Below are 17,190 nucleotides of genomic sequence, written 5' to 3' on the forward strand. Positions count from 1 at the left end.
CTTCCCAGGGCAGTGGGGAGAGGAGGGGCATCCCTACGCCCTGGGCACGTCTGAGTCCTCCTTGAGGTCTCCGGGGCACCTTCATCCCCTGCCCCAAGCATGTGTCCCACAGCGCCACAAGGACACACTACCAGAAGGCCTGCGTGGTCCCCGAAGGTCAGCTGGTTCTCAGGGGAACTCCAGACGGCGTCTATGACGACACCGTGTCGCCACATCGGCTGCCATGTATGAAGCAGGCAGAGCGGGGGCCATGGCCAGGACACAGGCTCGGAACAGAGGGTCTGCGCGCCCCGCGAGCTCTGCCGTACGTGAAGCTGAAGCCGGCAACCACACGCCGAGAGGCGCAGCCTCAATCCTGCTTCAGCTCGGCTGGGTCCTCGGGCTGTTCGCGAAGGCGAACGGGAAGCCACGTGTTCTGCAGCTACCGTTAGAAAGCTCGCACATCACAGAAGCACCCAGCCAGTCTCCCCTGTCGCCTCCATGACAAAGGGCAGTACGGTCACCACACTCTGGTCTTTGTGAGCACCGAGAATCGCTGACGCGCGCTTACAAACGACAGACGGACCAGAATGGCCTTCAGGGTCCCAAAGCCCCGGTTTCTTAGGATATCCTGGTGTCCTACAACACAAACAGGATAAAAGTCCTTTTAAACCCTGAGGTGTTTCCCATAAACGCAACAGCAGCACTCCTGTGAGCAGAAGAACATGGGGACAGTGGTGTGGCTACAGCTGACTTGTCCCGACGAAGGGCCCACACACCCGCTCACGGTTGGCCATGTCGCTGGCCCGTGTGGCCCCGCCCTCCGCACGGCTGCCTGGGGGGCCCGGCCAAGTCACACAGCCCGAAGACAGGGCCGCTGTGCATCCCTCTTCTAGGAAAAAGGACTTCCTGGCAGCCCTAGGGTGACAACGTGTCCCTGACGGGTGGCACACACGTCCTATGTGCGCAGAGCGCCCACGAGAAAGGGTGACCTGTGCTGGGGCAGCAAAGCCAGGTCAGCAGCAGCCGGCCCAAAACAGAGGCAGCGTCAGCTCCGGGGGCAGAGCAGACTCCCGGCCGGGCCTCTGTTGCTGTTCCAGCAACGTGCTCGCTGCACACGGTGCCCCTGGGGGCAGGCCCTGAGCACAGCACAGGCGGAAATCAAAATGCAGGGAAGCCCTTGCCGCCAGCTTCAAGCTTGGCAATCGGCTGGGAGCAAGAAGTGACCTGTGCAAAGGAAGCTATTTGAAATGACTGCTGCTCCTACGTTCACAGAAATACTGTGTTGACAGCCAGTCCACAAACCACACCCCAGGCCAGGAGACATTTCCCGCTTCGTAATTCAGAGACCATGGCGGCGTGCCAGTACCCGGCCCGGGGAGGGGCAGGCGGCGGTGCGCGGGCCGAGCGCCCGTTCCTGGAGCAACAGAGGGCCTGCGCGCCGGCCAGTCCGCCCGGCGGGGAGGAGCACTGCCCACCCGCGCCGCCCAGCCGCCTCCTCCTGGCCCCGCTCCCGGGATGGGGCCGTTCCACCATAAAGACTCTTCCAGAGTCGGATTTTAAGACCCGCATTTCTGCAGGCCCTGACGGGTGAGCAGGGAATAAAGAACCACCTCAGGACGGTGCGCCTGGGCTCCGACTGCGCCCCGACCCTGGGGGCACTGCGGTGCGTCCACACGCCACTCTGGGGACACATTCACCTCCTCCCCGCTGCTGGTTCTCACGCACCACACGTGGACGGCACACGCGTGTCCTGATGGCGGCCCCCGCCGCCCCTGTCCCTCCGGCCTCGTCCTCCGTTCTTCCTAGTTTCGGGGGGGAGGGAGTGTGGTAGGGGGACACGGGGAGCACTAGAGACCGCTGAGCAGGGCGCGTCTTCTTGCCTGACAGTGTGGGTAGCAGCCAAACCACCCGAAGTCCCGTGCGGTGCTGGTCCCGTACAGGAAGGGTGTAAGCGCGCCAGCACGTCCATCGTCCCCCCGCGGGCTCCACGCATCTGCCGCCTTGCCGCAGCTGTGCCAGGACTAACCGGAGAGGCTGTGCTTATGAGGGATGGTGTGTCATCCTCTAGCAACAGCAGGGGTAACAGAAATTCCTAAATCCCTCCTCTTATAATTAATTTTAGCAAAAACGTAGATTGCAGCAGAACGTCTACTAGTAAAGCGTGACGGGTCAGTGGGAGGACAGAAAGGGACAGCGGGGCACGGCGCACTCTTGGCCTTGGCTGCAGGCGGTTCTGTTCAGCCCACGGAGACAAGCCGGCCCCTTGGGGGCTCCGCCGGCCTGTCTGTGGCTCTGTGGCTGGGGGACGTGGACCTGGTGGCCTTGACTGCCGCCTTCCCTGGAAGCTTCCACAGAAGCTTAGTGTTGCCTCCTCCTCCCGGAGCCTGGAACCAGCCCCCTGGCCCTCGCTGCTCCCCGACCTCCTGAGCGTGCCACCTGGTCCTCGGGGCTCCCTAATCCCCACTGGACCTTCTCCCACCTCTGGTCTCATGCCGACCCGCCCCATTCTGCTGCCCCTGGTCTCTGGCAGCCCTGCTCGCCGGGCACAGAGGCCCTCAGCTGCTCCTCTCTGGCTACTTACACCCCTTCTCCACTCCAGTTCTCCCTGCCAGTCACCCCAGCCCGTCTACACAGTGGGACGGGGTCCAGCTGAACACCCCTCCCCCGCCCTGCAGAAACCTCCCCTTCCTCACGTCATACTCACCCGCAGCCTCTCGTGCCTGAAACACAAAACTCCCGCGACCCACAGGCAACCACGGATGACCCAGCCTCCCATGTGGTTGGTGAGCCCAGCACCAGACGTAGCTGAGCACTGCAGCCAAGGCCTCCCCCACTTCCTCCAGGGCACTCAGACCTCCCGTGTCTAACGCCCCATCCTGCCCGGTCCCGTTTGTACAACGGGGCTCTTCCCCAGCGGTGCGTTTTAATGAGGAGGGCATCAGAATGACCAGGAGAGCATTACAAATCACACCCGCAAACTCTGTGCCCTCCACCGCCTGTGCCCCGTCAGGTCCTGGCCGCTCCGAGTCGGGTCCACACTGGGGGGTGCCCTGCGCCCAAACACCCGTGCACATTCCCAGCAGGACCTGCGCCCTGCTACTGCTGGTGGATGTGCTTGTCTCCCGAGGCAGGCCGCACGTCCTGGCTCTGCAGACCAGACCACGGCCCAGCACTGCACCTGCCATCACCCAGCAGGTGTCTCCAGGGCAAGACCTGCTCCTAAATGTCATGTTTGTGGACCTCACTCTCCTTCCTGGTTCGCAGTCACCATCTCTTCCTTCAGACATCAGGGCTCTGCCATGCTGTCCCATTCACCAACACCCCAACATGGTTCGCGCCCATGACCCGGCCAGGACCATCAGCTCAGAAAGCTGTGTCTGTCCACTGTCTCACCGTCTGGTGGGACTTCGCTCATCTCTGCAGGCTTGGAACCGTCAACACCCAGCACAGGCGATGCTGCCTGCTCTGGGGCAAGCAGAAGGAAGCTGGCCACTGTCCTCTCCGTTCCGAGAGCCACGTGATGAGCGTATGTGTCTCCCTAGAGGACAGGGACTCTGTCTCACAAATCTTTATAATGCAAGTCCTTCTAAGGCCACCTGGAGCAGAACAGGCATTCCGAAGAAGCTGTTACTACAAACGCAGAATAAGCAAACATTAGGCCATTCCAAAGACCAGGTGACAGCACGAGACAGCTGGCGGTGACGGGACACGGCCTCTGCATCTGGTTCAAACGGTTCCACATCAAGTATGTAAACATCAGAGGGACAAATGACAAGGGGCAAGAAAACCAAAAAGGCTGGCATCCCGTGGCTTCAGTGACACCCTCTGTAAACAACTGGGGACACCATGCTGCCCCGTGCATGGGCCACACGTGGTCACCGGACTCTGGAATTCGAAAGCCGCTCCATTCCCGAGGGACCGTCAATCCCATCTTAGCACAAAACAAATGAGAAAGAAATGGCTTTCAAAGTAAACCAATCAAGTGACTGCTGTTTCATGCCCACAAGGGTCATGAGTGTCCACTACAAAACCGGCAGCTGTTGTGCTGACGCTTTCGAGAGTGACGCGGCTTGGTGTTACTGACCACGTGCGGAGGCCGTGCGTGCTTACACACACTGTCAGTAAGAAGTCAAAGTACCAGTAAAATGCCCGGAAGCCGAGTAAGAAGACACACAAAGGCAAGTAAATAGTTGACAAGTCACTGTTTTATCAAACACGATGTGATTCCGTTGCTCTGCAAGCAGGATTTCAAGCAGGGATTGAAGCTAATTTGGAACCCGGTGAGGAGGGTAGACCACCATCGGAGGACAAGTGGCTTTCTTCCCATGGGCCACGGACAGTGGGAGGCCTGGGAGGGTGGGGAGCGGGGCTGGCGGGGGCAGGCGCTATTTTACGAGTATCAGTTCAGCCAACACTGACGTCCTGGAGTTACGTTCCTAACTCAGTGGCTGCGAGAGCCCCACTGTGAGTGAGTCACACCTCACCTTTGGTCTCTTCTGAACATTCCTGTTATGTTAAAAAAAAATTCCGTTCACGCCTGTTGTCTTCCGTCCCCGCTGCATACTGACGCATTCAAATGCTCACAAGATACTCCTGGATTCACTAAACTTCAGCAAGATCCTGTCTGAGGTCACACATTCCCCGCTTCTCTTGTGAGATAAACACGGAGGAGAGAGGGTGTGAGCCAACAGGAAATTACTACCAGTTAAGTAAACTCCAACATGAACCAATATTAAAAAGGCAACTTGTGCTTTAAAATAAATTATTTAAGAAAATATTTCTTAGGGAAATAAGCTGATTTTCCAAAGGCTCCATGTGCCTGAAATTCGGTCTAAGAGGTCACCTAGTCAGCAATTCCATGAACGGCATTTCTTAGCTTTTAGAATTATTGATGACCCTGAGCCTTGGGGCAGCTCTTCGCACGGTCAGCTGATGTCCGAGAGAAACAGAAGGAGACGTGGCTTAAAGTGCGGGCATTTCATAAAGGGCTGCCCGTCCAGTGTGTGACACGTGTGACCCCCTGTTGTTACGAACTGCTTGCTCCTCTGTGTTGGTTAGAGGTCACACACTGTGCGGACAGAGCACAACGTGGCAATCTATTCACCCGCGGATGGACATCTGGGTTGTTTCAGGGTTGGGGCGTCCACAACAGAACCGCTAGGAACACTCACGTGCTCCTCTTGATGTGGACAGGTTTTCCTCCCTTGGGTCAATAAACAGGTACAGAACTGACGGGCCATGTTTAACATCAGTAGAAACGGCCAGACCCAGGTCTGGGGCAGGTGTACGGTCCTGCGTTCCCCCCGGCAATGTCGGAGCACTCTGGATGGTAGGTTCTCCTCGACACAGCACGTGCCTTTCAGGTGTCCATCAGCCATGCATGTGCCTTCTTTGTAAACCGCTGTTCCAATCGTTTGGCTATTTCTTTCAAATTTGGGTTGTCTCCTTGACTTTTCAAAGGTCTTTCTACAGTCTCTGTACAAGGCTTTGTCAGACACACGCATGGTAAATCTTTCCAACATAAAACAGCTGAAGTTTTTAATTTTGACGAACTTCAACTAGTCCAAGATTTTAACGGTTTATGCTGTTTGGGTCATATCTAAAAATTATCAATAATTTCTCTTGTGTTTTCATCTACAAGTTTCATAGTTTTAACTTGTAACAGATCAGAAGGTCATTTTTCTGTAGCGTGTAAATGGGGGTGAGGGGTTTTGAGTATCCGCAATGAACGGGAATTACTCGAATAGTGTTTGTGAAAAGACCATCCTTTCTCCATCAGATTCCCTGGGAGCCTCTGTCCAAAGTCAGGCGGGCGAACACGCGTGGGTGCCTGGTGCACATCCTGTGCCATGGATCTCTGTGGCCGTCCCTACGCCAGTACCACAGGCGCAATGACTGCAACTTCGTACTAAGCCTTGAAATAAACCGAAGTGCCTCTTTTTCAACATTGTTTTGGCTAACATCCTTTGCATTTCTATATAGAATTTAAAATCAACTTGTCGATTTCTTTTTAAAAATAGGGTTAAAAACTAGGATTCTGATTGGGATTGAACTGGATCTACAGACCAAGCACAGTGCAATTCTCCACATACTTGCTTCTTTCTCCGCGATGTTCCTTCTGTGTGTCGTGTGCACAGGTCTGGCACATATTTTGTTAACGTTCATCCCAAGTATTTCATAATCAAGAAGCCACAGCAAATCATATTTTTATATTTCAATTTCCAACTGTTTGTCATTTCTATATAGAAATCCAACTGATGTGGGGGTACCGATCTTGTATCTTAGAACCTTGCTACAATAAATTACTAGCTCCAGAAAGGCTTTTGTAGACTTCTTATATGATTTTCTACGTAACAGCCATGTTGTCTGTGAATAAATAGTTTTATTTCTTTGCCAACCGGCATGCCCGTTAATTTTCTTCTAGCTTTACTGCACTGACCAGAACTTCTGGTGCAGTACTGAATAGCAATGCTGAGAGTGAACATTTTAGTCTTGTTTCCAGCCCTCCAGGGAAAACGCTGAACCTTTCATCAGTAAGTACACTGTTAGCTACAGGCTTTTCCTACATGCCTTTCAGGAGCTTGACAATGTTTGCTTCTATTCCTAGTTTCCAAGTTGTTTCGTCATGACAGGGTGTCAGATTTTGTCAAATGCTTTTGATGCACCTATTGAGATGATCATATGGTTTTCTCTTTTATTCTGGAAAAGGACAGCGAGATCATTCATTAAACTGTGTACATTATAATGAATTGCGTGTATTGATTTGTACCTCTTGAATAAACCTTCCATTCCTAAGACAACCCTTGCTTGATCCTAACACTTTATCCTTTCTATATATTCAGAGACTTCATTTGCTAATATGTTGTTAAGGACTTTTATATCTGTGTTCATGAGGAATCCTGGTCTGTAAGTTCCTTTTATTCCCCCCTTGTATAGTCTTTGTCTGACTTGATGTTCAGTGAAAGTTAGCCTCCAGATTGGGATAGAAAATGCTCCCCCCTCTTCTATTTTCTGAAAAAGTTTATATAACATTTGAGAATTCATTGGTAATGATATCTGAGCCTGGAGTTTTCTTTATGAGCCTTTTAACTGTAATTCTGTTTCTTCATGAGGTATAAACTCTCCAAATTTCCTTTTTCTTCTTGTACCAGATTTGGTAATTTATGTCTTTCACAGAATTCATCCATTTCATCTAAGATGCAGAATTTATTGGAATAAAGTCCTTCCTACTTAAAAGGATTCCCTTATAACCCTTTTAATGCTTGTGGGGTCTGTAGTGATGCCCCATTTTTACTTCTGATATAGGGAATCTGTGTCTCCTTTCTGGTCTACCCCATTCCGAAGAGAATTTAAACAATTTTATTGACGTTTTCAAAAATTATCACCTAGTTCATGGGTTTCTAGATTTTTCTGGTGCATTTTCTGTTTATTTTTGCTCCTTTTTAAAAAAATTTCTTTTCTTCTACTTACAGTTTAATGCGTCTTTCTTTTTTCTGGTGTTATAAAGACCATACAATTTAGACTGTTCAAATTAAAATCTATAGGTATGATTATGGTTTTGAGTTCAGTTATACATGTGTGTGTATGTGTGTGGAGATAAATGTACATATATCTACCTCGTTCACCAATTCTACTTGCTGCTTATCTGATATTTTACTCCTGATTCTCTCATGCTGAAACTTCAGTTAGTTCATCTCACAAACAGCACAATGAGAAAGGTCATAGTGAATGTTTCTAAGTGGACTTTTGTAAGCATTTCCATGTACCACTAAGAGAGAAAGGCTACTCCCAATTACACAGGCATGTGATTGTAAGACATGGGAAAACGGGCATCCTAGAATCGACGGACTGTGCCAGATGACCCATGCTGTACAGAGATAATTACACATTTTTGTTTTCTACAACTTCCTTGTCTTATTGATGACTAGCACTTCTAGGAGTGCAGAAGTGCCAGAGGGAAATCCTGCCTTGTTCCCAGCCTCAAAGGGAGGGTGCCTCAAGTTTCTCCACTAAGACACTGTTTGCTGAAGAGCTTGGTGCACCCTCCCCAAGCCAGGTGAGCTGCTAAGGTCTCTACTCAAACACGGAGCTCAACTCCCTCCACACCAACTAAAGTGAAAGAAAAAGAGCAAGACAAGAAAGAGCCCTGGGGACAAAATTACAGCAAAGGATAGAAGTGGGGCACCTGGGTGGCACAGTCAGTTAAGTGTCTGGCTCTTGGTTTCAGCTCAGGTTGTGATCTCAAGCCCCACACTGGACCCTGCACTCAGAGTGTGCTTGAGATTCTCTCTCCTTTTCCCTCTGCCCTTCCTGCTCAGGCTCCTTCTCACTTGCTCTCTCTCTCTCAATAAATCAATAAAGCTTTTTTTTTTTTTTTTTTTTTAAAGGGAGATTGGCAGTCACCGGGCAGACAGGCAGAACCCGCACCAGTGTCAGGTGCCCACCCAGGTCTGCATCCTGGCTCTACCAGTTACTAGTTGTGCAGCCTCCTGCCCTCGTCCTGACAGCAGGACCAGAGGTGTCCCATCCCCCAGGCGCAGCATGCGGTGGCACCGAGGGTGCTCGATATGTGCTGGCCACCCCCGTTACGGACACGTGAACATTTCAGTCAAACAGAAGAACGAGTCAGGCTGGTCGTGACGACTCAGCAGACGAGAGAGAGCTGAAACCTGAGTCCTGGACAGGGAAAAGCCAAAAGAAGTCAGCCGACTCCCAGAGCGGACCGTCGGGACGCAAGGAACCAGGCGCCAGACCTGCTTGAAAGAGGAGCTGCCAATGAGAGTGAGGGTCTGACCTTGTATGGGGAGCGGTGGGAGCCCCAGGACTCCCCTTCCTATCGTGGGATTCTGGGGCGTTTCCCAGACCTGCCGGGGTCGTGGAGACACGATGAGAAGCTCGGGGTTACCTCTCCCTGCAGGATTTTCTTTCTCCAGATCACGGCATTTCCCCTGGCTTTGTAAGGGGAACCTTTTGTCTTTCTTCAATGTTAACCTTTGTTTTCCGACTACATGTACTACCTCTGAACCCGCTTCAGCCGTGTCCCAGACGAGAAAACTCCGCTCTCACCCTCAGCCAGCTTGGTGTAGTTCACAGTGCTCTAAGAGTAAGAGTTCTAGTCTTCAGAGCTTTCTTTCTAGCTCTTTTTCCGTTCCTGAACTCTAACTTCACAGATGGTGGTCCGAGAGCAGAGTGGACACAACGCTGAGGCCCGCGGTTATGCAGGCTTCCATTGTAGCCCCGCCCACGGAGAATTTCTGTGGATCGGCCACATGTGCCACAACCGTACACGCGTGTTTGGCACCGATGTGGTCCTCTACGCCTGTAAACACACGGTTCGGTAATCCTGGTGCTGGAATCTTACCAACCCCCTTACTTCCCACCTCCTTGGTATCACTGTCTTCATTCCGATTTGTCCGTGGCTCTTTCCGTCCCCTGTCGCCGTTCCAGGCCACGTTGTCAGGTGTGTAGAGAGTCCCGTCGACGTGTCTTCCTGGTCTCCTGCGCTTTCTCTCTGCAAGACACTCTTCCTTGTCCCCCTCATGGCTTATCCCGGGCTCTGCTTTGGCTCACTAAAACAGCCACTCCGGCTTTCTTTCAGTTCAAATTTCTCTTCTTTCCAAATCCTGTGGTTTTCAGCCTTTCAAACCTTTTGTTTGCTGCGTCACAGTGAATTGCATCCAGCGTGAGAACCGCCGTACTTTGAGAGATGAATTCAACTCACAGAGCATCACTCTTATTTCAAAGCGGGTTTGGGCTGCCTTAATTTACGTTTTCTATTTCCCATGCATTTCTTTTTTCTTTTTCTTATTTTTTTTAGAGAAAAGAAATTTTCTCTCCTCATGTGAAAATTGTACTTTCTGTTTTCATTATTTTGGTGGTTTTGTCTAACACATCGGACGGATCCAACAGCTCCCATACCGGACACCTTCGTTCTCTTCCCGTCACTCGTCCTCAAGTCTCTCCCTCTCCCCGTCCCTGTCTCTTTGGTGGAAGTCGCGGCCGTGCTTCGGGCGCGCCCGCCTTCCGCGCGCCGCGTGCTGCCTGTCGCGTACCTGCTGCGTCTCTTACTCTGTCGGTTCTGGTCGTCCCGCCGCCGCGTCCTGCGCTTGTCCCTCACATCCCCAGCGTTGCCCTTTGTCACCCTGCTGCCATGCTCACACTCACTCCTTCCTCCACTTTCTGCCCGAGCAGGCGGGGGTCACCGCTTTTCTCGCCTTCCCTCCCTCCTTCCGTCCGCACCCATCCGGCACAGCCCGGGGAGCAGCGGCACGCGCGGCCAGAACAGCCGCCCTCGGCCCGCCCTCGCCCGCACCCTCGAGGGCTCGCACCCCTGCCATCTCCAGCCCGGCCCCCTCTCTCCTCCCCCAGCAGTCTCAGCTGTCCCCAAGGGTCCATGCACTCCCGGCTCATGGCTGAATGGCTTCCCACCCGTGGCAGCCCGAGGAGTGGGTCTAGGGTTGGGAGCCAGGGAGCGGCCAAGAGGGGTCGGAGGTCAGCAGCCCTGCCATTCCCGCTCCTCCAGCTCGGCTTCCGAGCAGCACACGGCAGGTTTCCACGCGTGGCCTTTCTTTAAAGGAGCTCTGTCGCGGGCGCTGCAATCCTGCCCTGACCAGCGCAGGCCGGCACCCTGCCGCAGGGAGCACACATGGTCTGGTCTGCAGGAAACGCCGTCCTCCGTGTGGGCACATGACCCATCAGAACCGGAGAGACTCGGGAAGCTCCCGGGGCTCGTGCAGCAGGACCAGTGTATGTGAGGCCTCGCTGTGGAGCCCTCCAGAGAGGAAAACCATTTCGTTAAATTCCAAATGAAACTTGCCTCTACTGAGGCCTAAGACGCAACTTGGGACATTATGACAAAGTCCTGGCGGGACGGGGTTGTCTGGTATGTCTGGATTGCTTCATTCTCCGGGAGGGTCCCTGGGCGTCTTGGCCGTCAAGTGTTGGAAATAAGGCAGAGTCATTTTAGTTTTTACACGGAAGCTACACAGCTCCTACCACCCAGAGCACTGAATGGGAGGCAGGAAGTTTGCTCTTAACAAAGCAGCTGTGTTTTAGAAAATGCTACAGAGAACAAACAGTTCACCCCATCATCAAAACCCAGCAGGAATTTATGTCTAAAGGTAATTCTGATGCAGCCTTGGCTGAGTCTTAAAGAAACATAGAAAGCAGGGAGCGCCTGCATGGCACAGTTGGTTAAGCATCCAGCTTTCGATTTTGGGCCGGGTCATGACCTCAAGGTCGTGAGACGAAGCCCTGCGTCAGGTTCCGCATTCGGCACGGAGTTGGCTTGAGTCTCTCTCCCTCTCCCTCTGCTCCCCACGCCCCTCACCCACGCTTGTGCACGAACACTTTCTCTCTCAAATAAATGAATTAATTAAATCTTAAAAAAAAAAAAAAAGGAAGCAAGCAAGCAAGCAAATGTCACAGCCAGGGTTCAGATGAGGTGGTCACTGCACTCTGTTCAGCCCGGCCAGACGCACGATGGCGGCCTGGCACCTGGTTCCCCGCGTCCCGACAGTCGGCTCTGGAGTCAGCTGACTTCTCTTTGGCTTTTCCCCATCCAGGGCTCAGGTTTCAGCCGTCTCTTGTCTGCTGAGTCGTTATGACCAGCCTGACTTGTTCTTCTGTTTGGCTGAAATGTTCACGTGTCCGTAAAGGGGGTGGCCAGCATGTACCGGGCGTCCTCGGTGCCACCGCACGGATCATCTCGGTGCCACCGCACGCTGCACCTGGGGGACGGGGCACCTCTGGTCCTGCTGTCAGGATGAGGGCAGGAGGCTGCACGGCTAGTAACTGGTAGAGCCGGGACTCAAACCCGGCCGGGCCCCTGACCCTGGTGCGGGCTCTGCTGCCGCCTGGGGACTGCCCTCCCCTTCGCCTCTCTCACTGGGTGAACGTGAGGGCAAGACTTCCCGTGTGGACAGATCGACATTAACTCTGCGTCGTTAACATTTAAACTCCTTGAAATTCCTCAATTTAATTGAAAGGAAAGAAACAAGTTTTCTTGACCTCTATTCAATCCAAAATAATGTCTATCATTTTCTTTAATAAACAGTACAATTCCATGCCGCGCAGTACAAAAGGCATCCATCTTTTTTATAGCAAGTCCCACAGCAAATTAAATAGCACTGAGTTATAATTTTCAGTAGTACACAAATATACCCAGGATAAATTTAAAATGGCATTCTGCCACCAATCCAAGAAGAAGAAAAAGCCAAGAAACCATATATTTTGGACCCTTCTACTACATTGATACACATGGTGAGCAAGGTAATCGATTCTTTAGGAAACAATGTACTTGCTCATTTCAGAATTATTGAAATGATCAGTTTCTGAAAACAAGAAAGACTGAAACAAAACATGAAGAGAAAATCAGAAAACAACAATTTCCAACAACTATTTCATCATCAAGAAAGGTTCATAAATACGCAGACCACCAACCACGAACTCACACACCTCGTACGTAGAAAGCAAGACTATGGTGTGTGTATACAGCACAGAGTGGTCTGCATAACCGTGCCTGGTTATGTCAAAAGCCCTCCTCTGCTTTACATCAGGAGAAGGAGGTAGGAAGGGAGGAGCGGGAGACCTGCTATTGGGTTATTTCCTGACCCGTAGAGGAGGACTGCGGTCATCTGCAGTTAAGATCCTGGTTCTGGGGGTGCCTGGGTGGCTCAGTGGGTTAAAGCCTCTGCCTTCGGCCCAGGTCATGATCCTGGAGTCCTGGGATCGAGCCCCGCATCGGGCTCTCTGCTCAGCGGGAAGCCTGCCTCCCCCTCTCTCTCTGCCTGCCTCTCTGCCTGCTTGTGATCTCTGTCTGTCAAATAAATAAATAAAATCTTTAAAAAAAAAAAAAAAAAGATCCTGGTTCTGTTCTCTACGGTACAAGATGGCAAGGTAGGACCCGCCACCTCTTTCCACAAATAAAGATTTACTGCAACACGGCCACACCCACCTGCGCACACACTGCGAGCAGCTCTTCCGTGCTGCACCAGCCCAGCGGGGACCCTCGGGCCCACGAAGCCTAAACGACTCACTTCCTGGCCCTTTACAGAAGTTGTTGGATCCCTACCCTAGAGGTTCTCTGAGCTCTCCTTTCTATATTTACCAGAATCCTAAATCCTAAAGTCCTAGGTTTCGATTAAATAAGACACAAAACATTAACACAGTGAAATCTTATGCAATCATTACAAATGATGTTTACTAAGAGTTGCCTAATGGTCTAGGATAATTGTATTATAACACCAAAGATTAAGTAAAAGAAACCGCGGTGGCAGTCTCACCGCACCAGTGCAGAAACGTCCGCGCATGGAGGAGGAGACGGACAGAAACTGACCCAAGAGTTAACACTGATTGTGCTCGAGATGGTAAAATCCTGAATAATCTTCTCTCTCTCTCTTTTTTTTTTTTTTTTGCTTTTTAGTTGATTTCTACAAAGGGATATTTCACTTTACATTTACTTTTTACATGAAAAAACAAAACTTTCACCCTAATCATATAAATGAGCACCACCTACCAAATTACTTTCCTTTCTCTCTTCAAGAAAAGCTGGTGGTTTTTACCTCAGCCGTGAGAGACAAGAGCACATTTTACTTGACGGGGCTCCCAACGGTGACGGTTCGTCACCAGCAGCAGGACAGTTCTGTTCAATCTAACCTCCGCTGCTCGGCACGGCACACAGTGGTTCACTGTAAGGGGTCTGCCCGCCCGGGACAGCCTCGCAGTTCCGGTCACTGGTCATCTGACAGCTGTGCCCATGGACCCCAACGTCCATCTGATGGTGACCTTGTGAGTCTGACTTATCCTTCACAGTGCTTCCTGCCGAACACTCACTTCTGTAAGTTTTAGTCATTTCCCAACTCCGAAAGGACCCCAGGCCGCTCCTGACGTGACACATCAGGAATGGCAGCATGAAAACCCGTGCACCGGTCAGAGGGCAGGGACCCACTATGGAACTTGTGCGGATCGACTGGTGTCCACGTGCCAGCAGCTTCCCTAGTGAACGCCAAGTCCCTCCTGACCAAGACGGAAAAGCGCACGCTGGAGATGTGGGCGAGGAACGTCCAGTCAATGTGCTGGGGCGCATGTGCCGGGGGCGAGGACGGAGGGCGGGGGCCACAGGTTCCCTTCTAGGCTCCTCGTGCCTTCTCCCCTGCCCCCTTCTTGCCTCTCCCTCACCTGCCTGAAAACCTGCAAACATGCCCCGTGTGAGTCGCAGCGAATCAGCCCCAGCCTGGCCGGGGGGCGGGGTGGGGGGGCCCAGGCAGGGGTGGGTCGGAGGCCCTGAGCACACTGGCTCGCCACATCGTTCCAGAGTCGGGGTGCACAGAGGCAGGAAGGGCAGAAAACCCTAGAGAGAGGGGCAGGAAAGTGAGCGGAAATGAGGCCTGCTCTCCAGACTTCAAGGGCACACGTGGGGTCTCCTGCCCCCAGATTCCCACCTTCCTGCTGCCGCCTCCCACCCCATCGGGACCAGACTGGGACCAGATTGGGACCATCATCCCACAGATCATCTCCCTGCCGCTCTATTCCTACTAAGTCACGTTCCCACGGAAACCATCCAGGCTCTCCCGGCCGATCCTCCAAGTCCAAGGCCACGGCTCAGCGTTCAAAGCACCCACATCTCACGCAGTCTACCCAACCTACACCCAGCCCCACACCTTCCTGTGTAATGAGGCCAGCACACATGCTCTCTTCACAGACATGCACGTCACCCCTGGTGACAGCCAGCCCACCGGGCTACGACTCCTCCACACGTCCCGTGGGCCCTCAGAGTGTGTGCGTCCCTGGGAACACCAGAGCCCCTGGTGCACGCGTGTGTTCAGTCCGACCGGAGCTGCTTGTGATGCCCAGACGCGCTCTGCCCGTGTCAAGCTCCCACGTACACTGTTCACTTTCAGGCCGCAGCTTGTCCCCTCAACTAGACTCCAAAGGCACGACAACACCACGATCCTCTGCACCTCCTACAGCGCTCGGCGGAGGTCTGACGGACGCCGTGGGATTTTGTCCGTTATGCTGTGGATCCTGAGTGGAATGAATGGACTCCAGGGTCCTCTGGACCAGACCTTCTGCCGTCCTGTCACACGGACCTGTGATCTTTCTTGGCAGCCTCCAAACAGGGAGGACAGTTACCGAGAAAACCTCACCAACCCCTCGCAAGAGGAGACCCACGCTCAAGGAGCTGCAGCCGTGGGGACGCGGACGACGGGGGGAGCCCATGTGCGCCCTGGTGGGCGGGCGCTGCTCGGACTGAGTTCTGCCTCTTCCCCACATCCTGGGAACATGGCCACGTGGCCCCCGGGAGCAGCACCTCTGCCGACCTCTCCCTGCCTGTGGGAACATCCATCTCTCCCTGTGCCACCTGCCCTTCTGGCCTGTTCTCTGCTGCTCCCGGCTGCTGCCCTGACGTCCCTCCGTGTGCCCTCCCAGCTGACCCGGGTTACAGCTGCCCTCGCTGCCACGGATCCCAACCACTGTGTTCCTTCTTCCTGTGTCTCCGCTGGGCACATTTCTATGTTCTTGCCTCGGAGTCCCACCTCCGGCTTCTAGCGTCTTCCTTCAGCTCTCACCAAGTGCGCACGCTTGTCGGCCGACATTCGGCAGTGTCTCTGTGCTGGCTGTGCCCCACCCCATTGATTTCTGCTACTCGGGGCGCAGTGGAGAGCGTCCTTAGGCAGGTGTTGGCCTATGTCAGCTCGGGGATAAGCCCAGCCGCTGAGGAGCACAGTGGGTCACCCCTGCCTGCCCCTCTGGGCAGCTCCCCCTCCCCATTCACTGCTCAGGGCTAAGTCGCCCTACAGGAGGCTCTCCCTGGGCTCCCCCGCAGCCCTGGGATTTGGGGGCAAGGGTGAGGCTAGCAGAGGGGTGCTGCCCAGCCAGCCCAACACCGATAACCTCTCACCCCAGGGCGCTGGCCTTGCTGGAAACACTGCTTCAGGGGCAAAGCAGCCCAGGTCCTCGTAGGTCTCCCCAGTGGCCAGTCACTATGCTGTCAGCCCCCAGGGCCCACGCTTGTTCCGCTGCGTCTCTGGAGAGTGGGAAGGACCAGGGGTCTGTGTGTCTCCTGGCAGAAAGCCCCGGAAAACAACCCCCCGAGCCCCGTTAACAGCGCGCAGCTGTGTGCTTTCCCTGCGCCCCCTGGACACGGGCTCTCTCCCGGACGCACGACTACTCCATGGGAGCCTCCCAGCAAGACGGAAAACGGAAAGGAAGGAATGAAGGAGCAACGGGGGTCGGCGGCACAGCCCTGACGCGGAGGCCCGAGCACGCACGTCCCATGGTGGCGCCCGTCAGCGACGCGAGGTCTTTAACGCAGGCTCTCCCGTATGGAGCACGCCGCCCACGTCCTCGGTCACGATCTCCAGAGCGCCAGACCGCGACAAAGGGCGTGGGAGGCAAGAGTCGTGACTCGGTCTATGGCCAGCAATCAGTGGCAGGATCCAGCTTCCGATCTGCCTCGGGGTCAAACGGCTCTCCGTGTCATGGCGGCCCGAGTTCCAGAACACCCAGGGCTGCCGCTAGGACACGCCCCAGCAGACCGGCACGGAGAGGGTGCTCTTGGGCGCCACACGGCAGCAGACCACACGAGCCACTCACCCAAGAGGCAGAACGTCTCCTTCACTCTCTGTGAGGAAAGCCTGAGCCTCAGGAGGCTGAGTTGGCGCCCACCAGTCGCGTCTGCAGGGTCGGTCCCTGGGATCTGTGTCCCTAGGGTCCCCGGGGGAAGCCCAGGTCATGGCACGAGGCACTTACCAGCGCAGGGCGATTTTGATGGGGGTGGTGAGGCATGAGGTGAACAGGTCAGCCGGGAGGTCGGGGATCATGGGCAGGAGCTCGCTGGCCTCACAGGCCGCCAGCTGGATGCAGTTCTTCATGGACGGCGGCAGGGGCATCTGTGCGAGCGGGTGGTTGGGGTTGATGGCAGCGACCTGCAGGGGAGGACAGGAAGGGAGAGAGAGGCTCAGTGGCCACAGACGGCTACAGCACCCGCTGGAAACGTGGGCCCGAAGCAAGGACCGACGGGGCAGCCCCCGAGAGGCAGCCGGGGTGTGCCCTCGTGCAGTTCGTGGTCTCACGCTCGTCACCAAGGCCCCTCCAGCAGCTCCACCAAGCGCGTCTCTGGGAAGGAAGTTCTCGCCCCGGACTTGCACCGGGGCCGGACCATCCCAGCGTTCATACGTCCTGCCCTTCGGGCCCCGCACGGTGTCC

The 17,190-nt window shown here is 54.2% G+C and overlaps 1 protein-coding gene across 2 annotated transcripts in view; it reads right to left on the minus strand.

Annotated features, from left to right (window-relative positions):
- Positions 1–17,190, minus strand: part of RPTOR (regulatory associated protein of MTOR complex 1) — a 308,508-nt gene that overhangs the window by 147,369 nt on the left and 143,949 nt on the right. For both annotated transcript variants that reach the window (XM_059148815.1, XM_059148816.1), the window contains one exon: positions 16,735–16,910. In XM_059148815.1, coding sequence (XP_059004798.1) covers positions 16,735–16,910 — 176 coding nt within the window. The remainder of the gene's footprint in view (positions 1–16,734; positions 16,911–17,190) is intronic.

The sequence above is a fragment of the Mustela lutreola genome, chromosome 15, assembly GCF_030435805.1.
Source record: "Mustela lutreola isolate mMusLut2 chromosome 15, mMusLut2.pri, whole genome shotgun sequence".
Classification (NCBI taxonomy): domain Eukaryota; kingdom Metazoa; phylum Chordata; class Mammalia; order Carnivora; family Mustelidae; genus Mustela; species Mustela lutreola.